The sequence below is a fragment of the Elephas maximus genome, chromosome 13 (assembly GCF_024166365.1).
Source record: "Elephas maximus indicus isolate mEleMax1 chromosome 13, mEleMax1 primary haplotype, whole genome shotgun sequence".
In the NCBI taxonomy this organism is placed as follows: Eukaryota; Metazoa; Chordata; class Mammalia; order Proboscidea; family Elephantidae; genus Elephas; species Elephas maximus.
In genome coordinates, this window is record NC_064831.1 from 73657002 (window position 1) to 73669696 (window position 12695).

At 46.7% G+C, this 12695-nt stretch overlaps 1 protein-coding gene across 4 annotated transcripts in view; it reads left to right on the forward strand.

The window, feature by feature from the left end:
• Nucleotides 1–525: 525 nt before the first annotated feature.
• HOMER2 (homer scaffold protein 2) overlaps nucleotides 526–12695 on the forward strand; it is a 137264-nt gene continuing 125094 nt past the window's right edge. For 2 of the 4 annotated variants that reach the window (XM_049905840.1, XM_049905842.1), the window contains exon 1: nucleotides 526–708. In XM_049905840.1, the coding sequence (XP_049761797.1) occupies nucleotides 704–708 (5 nt within the window). In that variant the 5' untranslated portion in view covers nucleotides 526–703. Of the gene's footprint in view, nucleotides 709–873; nucleotides 1247–12695 lie in introns of those variants that run through there. The other 2 variants (XM_049905838.1, XM_049905841.1) reach the window with 2 other exon arrangements.

Here is a 12695-nt window from a genome sequence, read left to right on the forward strand (position 1 = left end):
GGAGTTCCATGGTGGTGGGTACCCTGATGCCACCTGGCCTGGCAACAGGCAAGAAGATGAAGGTGGTCTTCAAGGACGGGCTTGGCCCTGTCCATCTCTTTTTCTGGGAACCTGAGCTGTGTTCTGAACGCGTGGGCTTAGGCAAATCACTTACCCCCAGGTCCGGTTCCCTCATCTGCAAACTAAGGGTAGCCTCAAAGTCCCCTTCAGGTGCGAGTGAGACTTTAAGCCCAGCAGGCGGGATGCTCCCGGGACTGCGCCAAGCCCCCGAGTGGGCATGGGCGGGGGCGCGCCTCTCCCGGGTCTGCAACAAGGAGGAGGGGGCTGCCCGGGAGGAAGCCAGCGGTCGCGCGGCTGGGCCGGGGGACGCCACACACACCGCCGTGCCCTCCGCCCTTTGGCTCGCCAATCCCGTCCCGGGGCCTCGAGGTTACGTAAGGACCCGGCGGGGGCGCCGCGCGGAGGAGGGCGGGGCGGGCACCGCCCGAGCGCGGCAGCCCAGCCCCCGGCTGCCCAGCCCCCGCCCGCCCGCGACTGGCGGTGGCGGCAGCGACGGCCGCGCAGCCCCGCGGAATGGAGCGGCGCCGGGGCTGAGCCAGGCGCGCACGGGCCGCCGCATGTGCCGTGCGGGGAGCGGCTGCCGAGCGGGCGGAAAGCGAGCGCGAGAGGCCCCGTCGGAGCGGCCACCGGAGCAGCGCCGGAGATGGGGTAAGTGAGCCGGCGCGCGCCCTGCGCGCTCCCCCAGAAGGGCAGCGGGGCCGCGTCTAGCGTCCCCCGGCTCAGAGCCTCCGGGCGGGCCGGTCCCCGCCTCCCCGCGCCCGGAGCGAGCGCGCAACCGGCGCCCGAGAGCCTGCGGCCAACCGACCCGGCGCCCTTCGCCGGAGCGCGCGGGCACCGGGCATGGACAGCCCGGCCTTGGCGCGGACTTTCCGCCTCGCGTTCGTGGCCCTTCTCTTTTGCCAACCCCAGCGCGGGGACACCGAGGGGACCGGCGCTCTGCCGGCCTCCACGTTTCTCCAATTGCATGGCCCCCTCAGCCCCAGGCGCGATTAACTCCAGGGCCTGTGTTTGTGAGTGTAAGAAGCAGTTTGTTGGGTTCCACGATTGGATTTCTTACAAGCAAAATGGAAATCGAAGTTTTCCTGGAAAGGGAACAAACCAAATAATAAATCTCCAGCGTAGGAATAGTGGACTTGGAATCGCGTTTGAGATGGCTGAGGATGATGGAAGTCTGTACGGAGCGTAGGTGAGGCTAAAATCTAAACAACTGAGTAGATGCTCAGGAGGGAAGTTGAAATACTCTGTCGAAGTGACTAATGCTTCTGAGTACATAAAGTAATTTAAAAAGCAGGATTGATTTCCTTGGCTTCTCTCTGAGCAGCAGGCGCTGTGAGTCAGGGAGCTAGCGTGCTAATAACACAGTAACTCTTTGTATCTGCTCACCCGATGTGAGCACACTTTCGGGTACAGTCAGTATTCAGGCAATGGTTATTACGCCCATTTTACAGATGAGAAAACTGAGGTCCGAAGTTGTTGGGTGGCCTTCTCCAGGTTGGTAGCCCATGAACGTTTGTAGAAGGGGGGCACTGGCTGTGACAATGGGGATGTGGGGTTAAATGAACCAGTATCTCTGTGTCCCCTGCTGCCAAGGCCAGCGTTCTTCAAACAGCCCTTAGGCTTGACCCAAAGATTTCGACTTCACATGTCCAGAGATGTTGCTTTCCTGCTTGGAAGGGGTAGGATGTTGGAAAGGAGTAACATACAGCCCAGCCCCCTAGGGTCAATGGTTTTATTGTGCCTTACTCCAGATAGTTCTTGGAGTAATTTACTCAGTGGCCTTATCCATGGGGCTGTGTAATGTTTGGAGGCAGGCCAGGAGGAATTTTGAGGGAGAGAACTGTGAGGGCTGCAGGCCAGGGGGTGCACAGCTGGACCAGGAGTTTTGCTTAAGGCTTTTTTTTTTTTTTGGTGCAGTTCCTGGAGATTTCACAGGTACAGAAACTGTGGGTAACTTTACCACAGGCGCCCTGGCTGAGTATTTTTCTGTAACATTTCCAATGACCCCTTGGTGGACTATGAAAGGGCTGCTCTTTGAGCACTGGGAACCTTTGAGGTTCTCAGATTTCATACTTAAAAAAAAAAATGTGTATGGGAAGAAGGAGTTGGCAAATGTAGGTCTCAAGATGGAAGATAAAAGGGACCTGGTAATTTTAACCCCCTCCCCCCCTTCAGCCAGCACAAAACCAGCCCAACACTTGCGTGATCAAAAAAAATATTGAAACTCTGGCTGTGACTGCGATCAAATAGTAGTGGGGAAATGAAAATGTTTACTCGTAGAAGCTTAAAGAAAATGTCAGAAGATAATTTTTGTTTGTGAAGAAGCAGGGAGGAGTAGCTTGGGAATTTTGTTTAAAAATGGAATGTGTCATGTAATTTTAACATCATCCAATAAATGTATATTACTCACTTCTTGTAGGTAAGGGCTGGTTTGGAACTCCTACCCATGTCTGCCGTTTTTAATATATCCACTTCTTCTGTAAAATATGCAAATGTACAAACCATGGCTGTATGTTTAGATGGAGCGAAGGGCTGGGTAACCAATTCAGACAAAGGAGAGTGGAAGAAGTCATTTTTTCCCTAAGTTTTATTTACTGTGTTTTTTTGTTGAGACTATATACTGCAAAACATAAGCCAGTTCAACAGTTTCTGCATGTACAATCTAGTGACATTGATTACATTTTTCAAGTTGTGCAACTATTCTCACCCTCCTTTTCTTAGTTGTTCCTGCCTCATTAGCATAAACTGACTCCCCCCTAAGGTTTCTGTCTGATCTTTTGAGTTGCTGTTGTCCCTTTGACCCCATATAGATAGATCTTAAAAGAGCATAATGCTCAAGGCAGGCATTCTTTTTTAGTTTTTTTTTTTTAATTGGGCTTTAAGTGAAAGTTTACAATTCAAGTCAGTTTCTCATACAAAAACTTGTACACGCATTTTTATACGACCCTAGTTTCTCTCCCTACAATGTGCCAGCACACTCCTTCTCTCCACCCTGTATTTCCCATGTCCATTCATCGTACTCCTGTTCCCCTCTAAGGCAGACATTCTTAACTAGGTATGCTAAAATCTTGTTTGGTTTTAAGAAGACTTCAGGGGACATTTTTGGTTTAAAGGTTATCTCAGGGTAGTAGTTTCAGGGGTTCATCCACCTTGCATGGCTCCAGAAAGTTTGGAGTCGATGAAAATTTGAAATTCTGTTCTGCATGTTTCCCCTTTTGATAAGGATTCTTCTATGCAATCTTTAATCAAAATGTTCAGTAATGGGAGAGAGCCATTGTAACCAAAAATAGAAACAATGTCATTTTTTCTGAGAGTTGAGTAGGATGGAGGGAGAAGAAGGAAGAAAGGGCAGCCAGGAGAAAACCTTGCCATGGTCCCAGGAGGACTTAAAAAACAAAGCATTGGAGTTTGTTTCTCCCCATGTAAGATGCTTTCCCTCATTCAGATGTTCACAGCTGTTTCCCACTTTTCTTCTGTGAAGTGTTCTCCTTTAAGTGCATGCTTTTTTTTTCCCCCTAGTAAGTTTGCCTTCTCACCCCCAAGGCTACTATTTCATGCTTTCTTCCCTTCTCAGACCTTGTCCCCCTGCCACACAGAAGCACCTAGCTTGTCTTTTCATTGACAAAACAGGAGCCACAGATCAAGGGAACACCTTCATCTTCCCACACGCCTGTCTACCGTGTGGCTGCGCCTGCGTTCTCCTTCTACCTGTTTTGCTGGGTGGCCAGTCCCTCCTCTTGTCCTATCAGAGATCTGCTCCTCCCAGAGTACCCTTCACGCTATCCCCTCTCACCTTCTCGGGGAATGTCTACCTGTCCTTAAACCCCCCTTTCGCTAGGGCCATTGCCATCAGTATGCAAACATGCTTTAGTTCGGCACTGTTCAATGGAACTTTCTGCGGAGATGGAGATGTCCTGTACCTGCATAGCCCAGTCTGGCAGCCACTAGCCACGTGTGTCTAGCAAGCACTTGAAATGTGGCTATTGCGACTGACCGCCTGATTTTTTATTATATTTTATTTAAATTTAGATATCCACATGTGGCTAATGGCTACTGCATTGGACAGCACAGCTTTCTCCCATCTTAAAAATGAGCTCTTCCATGATCCTCCATCCTTCTCTTCCTTCCAGCCTCCTTCTTTGCTCCCCTTCACCTGAAAACATTTCAAAAGATACATCTAAACCCAGTCTCCATTCACTCCTGCCATTTGCTCCCCGTGCATGCTCTACAGCCTGACTTCTCACTGCTCACTGAAGCTGCTGTCAACAAGGTCACCAATGACCTGCACATTCCCATATCTCTGTCCCCATCCGACCCTCCTCTCCATGGCAATCCACACCAAAGGCCACACCCTCCTCCTTGAAACGGCTTCCCACACCTCACTCTCCTGGTGTTGCCTTACCTTCCTGCTGGTTCCTTTTCATTCTCCCTTGCTGGTTGCTTCTGCTCCATCTAACCTCTGAATGGTAGGATTGCTGAGGGATAGGTCTGCTTCCTTTTTTTGATCAATACTCTTCCTAGGTTGTTACCCCATCCCATCCCATGCCTTTAAACACCATCTGTATGCTGGTGACTCCCAAGTTTTTACTTCCAGGCTTTTCTCAGGGCTTCTGGCTCGTATCTGATACATGGAACTCTTGGTATCCCTTCTACTTCGCACCTTCCCTCAGTCTCCCTCTGTTGCAGTTGGTGGCACCACCATCCACTCTTTTCCTAAGAATAATCCTTGCCTCCTCTCCTTTACCTAACTTCCCCCCCCCATCCAGACTGTCAGTTGGTCCTGTGGCTTCTACTTCTAGAACTTACCTGGAAGGCGTTACCTCTCCGCACCATCACACCTTGCACTCTAGTCCTGGCCACTGCTCCCCTCTTCCTGGGCTAACTTCCTAACACATCCCCCCGGCTGCTGCTCTTGCATGTCTCCAGTCCATTCTCCATACAGGAGCCCGAGTGACCAGCTTTTTTATTTTTTTCTCTGCTTGGGATAGATCCCTAGAAGTGGAGCTTCTGTTTCTCCTCCCCACTTTTTTAAATTGATAGACAATTTTTGAGAGCATTTTTAAGGTTTACTGAAAAATTGAGCAGAAATTTTATAGAGTTCTCACGTAACCCCTTCACCCCCTGCACAGTTTCTCCTCCTGTTAACATCTCGCATTGTATGTTACAATTGATGTACCAATATGGGTACAGTATTATTAACTAAAGCCCATAGTGTGCATTAGGGTTCCTTGCTTCTTTTTGTTGTAGGGTCCTGTGGGTTTTAACAAAGGCAGGATATCATGTATCTACCAATTCAGGATCATACAGAATAATTAAACACGAATCAGGTCACCTCACTCTGGCCTCTGCCCTCTCTCCAACTTCTCCAGCCACTTTTATGTCCCTCATTGCTTTCTACTAACTCTGGCCTCTTTTCCTTTGATCCTGTCCTGCCTGAGGATCTTTGCCTTGCTGTTCCCTCTGCCAGGGTTGTTCTTTCTCTGCAAATCCCTTCCGCCACCTCATCTTTAGATTTCTACATCAGGGTCACCTGCTGTGAGTGTTTTCTGCCCACGCTATATAGAACTACCATCCCCGTCACTCTAACACAGAGTCCCTGTCGCTCTCTAACACAGGGTCCCCGTCACTCTCTAACACAGGGTCCCTGTCACTAATACAGGGTCCCCGTCACTAATACAGGGTCCCCGTCACTAACACAGTGTCCCCGTCACTCTCTAACACAGGGTCGCCGTCACTGTCTTAACACCGGGTCACCATCACTCTAACACAGGGTGCCTGTCACTCTCTAACACAGGGTCACCATCACTCACTAACACAGGGTCCCTGTCACTCTGTAACACAGGGTCACCGTCACTCTCTAACACAGGGTCGTCGTCACTCTCTAACACGGGGTTGCCATCACTCTCTAACACAGGGATGTCTTTGTTTCCTATGGTTGCTCATCCCAGCACACCTGTAATATTTGGGTTTTGTTTACTTATCATCTGTCTTCCTCAATAGCATTCCATGAGGATCGGGACTACGTCTTACCCTTTCACCAGGGTATCCCAACACCTCACACAGTCTCTGGCATCTAATAGGCATCCAGTAAATATTTTTTTCATTGAGTCAATGCTTAACTGTGGTGGGCAGCGTTGCTTGGATCTTGGCCTGAGAATTGTGGTAAATATTGGATTACCTTTTATATAGCTTGTTTAAATGAGAGTTGCAAGGGCCAAGAGAAAAAGAAATCACATTTGGATACAGCTTCCTTTTAATACTAAAGCAAGCCATTTAGCTTCTATTGTGGCCTGGGTTAATTTCTGGACTGTTGGCTGTCATCTGCGTATTGAGGTAGTAAGTGATCGTTTTACCCTGCTGCAGAAGGCTAACAGAAAAGCCAGCTTGTGTGCTGTCATGACTTTGAGCTGATTTTGTCAGTGTTTACAAACAAGATCTACTGTATTTCTATTTGGCTTTATTTTACATTTATTTTGTTCAACCAAGATTATGTTGCAATTTACAGATGCCTTAATCTTGGTTATCTAACACCTTGGGCCTTCTTTCAGTAATCTATACTGATTAACTTTCTTTTGATGTTCGTTCCTTCCCTGTTAATTTTCCATTTCTCCTGAATCATACCAAACTATGTAGTTTTTACAGTTAAAGAACTTTCCTTTAGTGTTTAACTAAAATAGATACCTACCACTTGTCTGTCAGTTTGCTATACTCTGGTGGCTTGCATGTTGCTATGATGCTGAAAGCTATGCCACCGGTATTTCAAATACCAGCAAGATCACCTATGGTGGACAGGTTTCAGCAAAGCTTCTAGACTAAGACAGACTAGGAGGAAAGCCCTGAAGATCTGCTTCTGAAAATTAGCCAGTGAAAACCCTATGCATCACAACAGAATATTGTCCAATGTAATGCTGGGTGAGGCCCCTAGGTTGGAAAAAATACAGTGGCTGCAATAATGGATTCAAACCTACCAACAATTGTGAAGATGGCACCAGACCAGGCAGTGTTTCATTCTCTTGTACATGAGTCAGGGCTGACTGGGCAGCAGCTAACAACATAACAAAATAGATACAGTCACTCAGACATACCGAGGTGAGCTTGTCTTTTCTTGGTCCTGTTGTGGGTTTTTAAAACTCTTTTCCTAGGACTCACTTAGCAACTTTTATCAAGGACTCTTCATCTGAAAGCAGTTGGCGAGTGTTGTTGGGGATCTAGAGATGAGCAAGTCCTAGTCGGAGTTCCTGCCCTTGTCGATTTTATATTTTAGGAAGGGAGATAAGTCACATACACAAGTACTAGCATTATGTGTGAAAGCTGTGACTTTAAACAAAATGTTCTAATCCATAGGGTGACAGAGGGAGTGGGTGGTGCCCATCTGTTTGGGGATCTTAGGGAAGATGCCCCAGTACACACGCGGAGATGCTGGGGGCTGTTAGTCTTTAGAATCACCCCTCATCATTTAGACAGCCATCTCCCTTATTGTCTAAGTTGGAAAAATATGCAATACTTGGCATGGGATAAACCAGTTGCTGTTGAGTTGAATTCAACTCATGGCGACTTCATGTGTATCAGAATAAAATTGTGCTCCGTAGGGTTTTCAGTGGCTGATTTTTTGGAAGCAGGTTGCCAGGCCTTTCTTCTGAGGCACCTCTGGGATAACTTGAACCTCTGAGCTTTTGGTTAGCACCTGAGCTCCGTAACTGTTTGGACCACTCAGGGACCCCTAGCATGCCCACTGCCATTGAGTCAATTCTGACTCGTAGCGAACCTATAGGACAGAGTAGAGCTGCCCCATAGGGTTCCCCAGGCTGTAATCTTTATGGAAGCAGACCGCCACAGCTTTCTCCCCTGGTGGGTTCAAGTGCTTCAGCACTGCACCACCACGGCTGCTTCTTATGAGGTAGGCACTAAATAAATATGTATGAATGAATGAATGCACAGGGTTCACTCATGAGTTAATGTGTGACTTTGGGTTGACTTTTACTTTGGGAAGGTGCTTTCAACAGCTCTAAAGCTTGTGGTGTTTAGGGTTGCTAGAATGGAGTTGAGGGCACATTTGCTGTGTGCGGAGAGTCCACTGTAGCAGGGCTCCAGGCTGCAGCTGGTTTGTTTTCATTTGATGGACTCAGTGATTTATGTAAATTATTAGGTTTCTGCTCTCTGTAATGGTTCCTGGGGAGCTTAGAGTCACAGGTGTGGTCACCCCTAGCAAATTCATCAGTCCTCATGTGTTACCTTCATTCCTAGCTCAGATTTATGGCCCTACCTTGTTTTTGCCTTCACCCTTTCTCATCTCTTTTTTTTTTTTTTTTAACAAAATGAAAATAGCTTTCTTATTTTTCTAATTAGAAAAATATTACATGTTCATGTTAAAAAATAACAACGTAAAGAAGTGAAAATTGCTTGTCATCCCACGTCTCTGGGGTAACCTCTGTCAGCTTCGGGATGCTTATCCTTGCAGACTTGTTTCTGCATCTGTATGTCTCTGTGTGTCTAGACGTATGTTTACGTATAACAAATATGTTTTTAAGAAAATGGAATCATTTTATAATGCTGTTTGGTAACAATTTTTTCAGCTGAAATATCTTGAGTGGACTTTTTTTGTGTCAACAGCTATAAATATACATCATCATTTAAATCCACATTTACCTCTACTTTGCCATTTTGGAAAATTTTGTACTTCTTTGTAAACCTGCTTGTATGCTTTCTAGAACAAGGCAGGGTATTAAAAAGAGATTAATAAAAAAAAAAAAGACATTTTGATAGTTCCTTAGAGCAGTTGTTTGCTTTAAATGAATTACTGAAGGAAAGAAACGGCAGAGGAGACCAAGATCACAATTAACATTGTGTAATTTTGGGTGAGTCACCGCTCCTTAGTGAGTCTTGGTAAGAACATCAAGGATTCATTGCTGTTGCTAAGGGTGGTTGGTGGCCCGGGAACCAGCTGCTCAATTTGTTTCTCCTTGTTTGGAAATATCAGGCCTGAGTAATTCTGCTTTAAGACCTTGAGGAGAAGGTTGTTTGCCTGTAGAGAGCACCCATGCCTACCCCTGGGAGGCCCCCTTCTGCTTCAAAGGGCCTTTGTCTGCTGTGTGTCACACTCCCCTTCTTTAAAGAGAATTCCCTTGGTGACAGCATTGGCAGGGACATACGTACAGGAAGGATGTTACAGTCCCTGCTTTAATCATAAGGCTGAAAAACCATCAAACAAACAAAAAACTGGGTAAATCCAGTGAAATGTCACCTCAGCCTATGTGGGCATCCAAAACCTTTGGCAAAGGTCCTCTGGTGCATCGGGTAGGATGGGGAACTCCTTTTCCGTTTGAAAAGAAAAATTTCCTTCCCCTTTGATTACATCTTCACCTTTCTTCACCTCAGAAGTGACATGAACAACATTCAAAGAACATATTTACAATTGAGAAAAAGCATTTTCCAGGGTGTTAGAAATCTCAGGTGTGTCAAGTCCTGACCTTAGAGATCTTGAGAGTTTTTTCTCCAGTGTGAGATAAATTGAGGAAAAGGAAGCATCGTGAGGAATTGGGGCCAAAGCTTCTAATCTGCATTGGTTTTGATACATGGATCTCTAAGCACTGCTTGTTGTGTGTCTGCATTTTCTAGGTATTGTGCACGCAGGCTGCCCCCAAGTGGTATTTATAGGTTTGGAGGTGAGTGGGGGCATCATGAGCCAGTTCCCTAGCGGGGGGCACGTTGTGTGGGAAGAGCAGCAGGTTGGAATCCTCTGCTGAATGCACGATGAAGTCTCCAGTAGTTCTGCCATCGGGTATCATTCTGGTGGAATTTATTTAAATTATATTTCAAATTAGCTTGTTAGAATAAAAATACGCTTGTGGGGAATACATTTAGACATTTGTCAAAGACTAGAGAAATTTTTTTTAAATATTTTTATTCACAAGCCTGGTTGCTAGTCTTATTAGTATTCCTCTGAGGGACTGGGAACCCTGGCGTCCCCACCCCCGTGCAGGAGGCCTTGGATAAGGAATTGCCCCCAGCCAAAGCAGTTGGCCTGAGTGCCACGGATGAAGAAGTCTTGTAGGACACAGGCAGCTCCCAGCCAAAGGAGGTCTGGAGTGAGGTGGGGTCCCAGTTGTGAAAGGGGCTCTGGACACCTCTGCCTTTCTGTCCTGCCCTGGGGAAATCTTGGTCCAGATCATCAGTGAGGGGTGGGCTGTGCCCAGCCTGGCCTTGGTCCTCCTTCAGCTCTGGGGAGAATCTGGTCTGTGGGTTATGGGGTGGGGTATGTCTACAGGGACCCAATTAGTGAGGAATATTGCAGACCCCACTGCCTGAGTGTTGAATCCCTTTTGGGATCTTTAATTGGAAAAGCTTTTAATTGCAGTTGTTCAGATAAATGGAGAAAAGGAGAGCTACTTTGGCTTCTCTTGTCCTTGGGGATGTGGGGGTGGATAGGGTCCTCAAGAGAAAAAGGAATGGTACTTGTTCCAGTAGGCTCCAAACATTGGGAAAAGGAGTACCTGGAGGGTCGCTATGAGTTGAAACTGACTCAGCGGCAACGGGGTTGGTTTGGTTTGGTGGAGGCTACATGGAGGCAGATTTTAGCTCAGTCATTCTGAGGAAGAACCCACTAACCCCTCCGAGCTGACTGAAAATAGAACTGGCTGTCTTACCAAGTGGTGAGTTCGTTGTTGTGAAGTATTTGAGCAAAGGCAGAAGGGCTACCTGTCAGGAATATTGGGAGGCTGGGGACATGATTAAGTACAAACAATAACAACAACAAAAAAAACAGATTCTGATTCACAGTGACCCCATGTGTGTCAGAGCAGAACTGTACTCCTTAGGATTTTCAATGGCTATAAAAAAAAAAAAAATTTTTTTTTTATAATGTTACAGAAGTAGATTGCCAGGCCTTTCTTCCATAGTGCTGCTGGGTAGATTTGAACCACTGGCCGTTTGGTTAATAGTTGAGTGCAAACTGTTTGTGCTACCCCAGGAGCTATTGGTTAAATACAGACAGGTCAAACCCCAGCCCCACTGGCTGGCTGTATGGGCTTGTACAAGTCATTTTATCTCTCTGAGCTTCACTTTCTTCATCTGTTAAACGATTGGAGATAGTTAAATGAGAAAATGCACAATGCTTCAATAAATGGTGGCCAGGTTTATCATCTCCATCATCATCATCATCTCTGCTATGGATGGGAGGTTGGACCAGATGTCCTTTAAGGTGCTTCTGGAGTAGGTGTGTGGGAAGGGTGCGACATCCCCTCATCTTTAATCCTCTGAGGCAACAGCCGCTCTATGCACCCCCCTTTGCTACCACCCATTCCCTCTCCCAGTCCTGAACAGGGTCAGAGTTAGTTCCTTGCCATCAGATGACCCAGGCAACGGGAGATTTGTCCTCTGAAATGTTACCTACTGATAAGCCTCTCAGGGTAGGGGCAGGGGAATGTCACTGGCCAGAGGACTGGGAAGGTTGGGAGAGCTGGCCCAAGTATGCCAACAAGAAAACCAGTCTGCCAGGCACTTGCTTTCATAGGGAGATGCAAATGTGGACAAAAGATGGAAGGTTTCTCTGCATTGTGGGCAGCAGAGGGGGATTTGAATTGCTGGTCAGGGAACTGTTCATTTGATAATGTGTACATTCATTCATTCAAGAAACAGTGGCCCTCTATCTTCCTTGTGTCAGGCAGGCACTGTTGTAGGTACTGGGAACGTAATGATGAACATCTGTGGCCCTATGATGCTCACAGTCTAGTGGGGAAAGTGGACATCAAACAAAAATTACTTAATGGATCGAGATGGGGGGACGTGGTATGGGAATCACGTGGGATGTACAGTAGGTTTCAGGTTCCCACATTGCTGGCTTCCCACCCTTATCCATTCCTTTTTTTTTTTTTAATATTTTGTTGTGTATTTATACAGCACATTAAGTTCCTATTTAACAATTTTTGTACAAATTGTTCCATGACATTGGTTATTGCAATGTGTCAGCATTCTCATTATTTCCATTTTGTTTGTTCTGTTTCCATCTATCTAGCTTCCCTGCCCCACTTTGCCTTCTCAGCTTTCCTTTTGGGTAAATGTTGACGGCTCAGACTTGTATAGTTGATTGTTTAAGGGAGCACGTTCCTCACAGGCGACACTATTTCTAAGCCAGTCTGTTTGGCTGAAGGGAGACCTCCAGGAGTGGCTTCAGTTTCAAGTTAAAAGGGTATCTTAGGGTGATCGTCTCAGGGGGTGCTCTAGTCTCTATCAGTCCAGTAAGTCAGGTCTTTTTTCTAGGAATTTGAGTTTTGTTGTACATTTTTCTCCATTGCTCTCCAGGACTTTCTATTGTGTCTCTGGTCAGAATGGTTGGTGACCCTTGTGCATTCTTACTGATCACTCCCCACCTGTTCATCAGCTCTTGGACCTTTTTTGGCCTTTTGTCCAGTGACCATCACCTGGATGTTGAGCACCTTCTCCAGGTATGTGCCAGGAAGAACAAAGTTGATAGAGCAAGGTCCCTGCCCTCCTAAGAGAGATGAATGGTAAGTGGATAACTAGGGCAATGCCCTGTTACCAAGTTGTGGATGTGAACAAGGACAAAATCCTTAACTCTGCAAGAAGTTCAAGAAGACTTCCTGAAAGAGGTGACTTTTGAGCTGAGTCTTGAAGCCCCCACA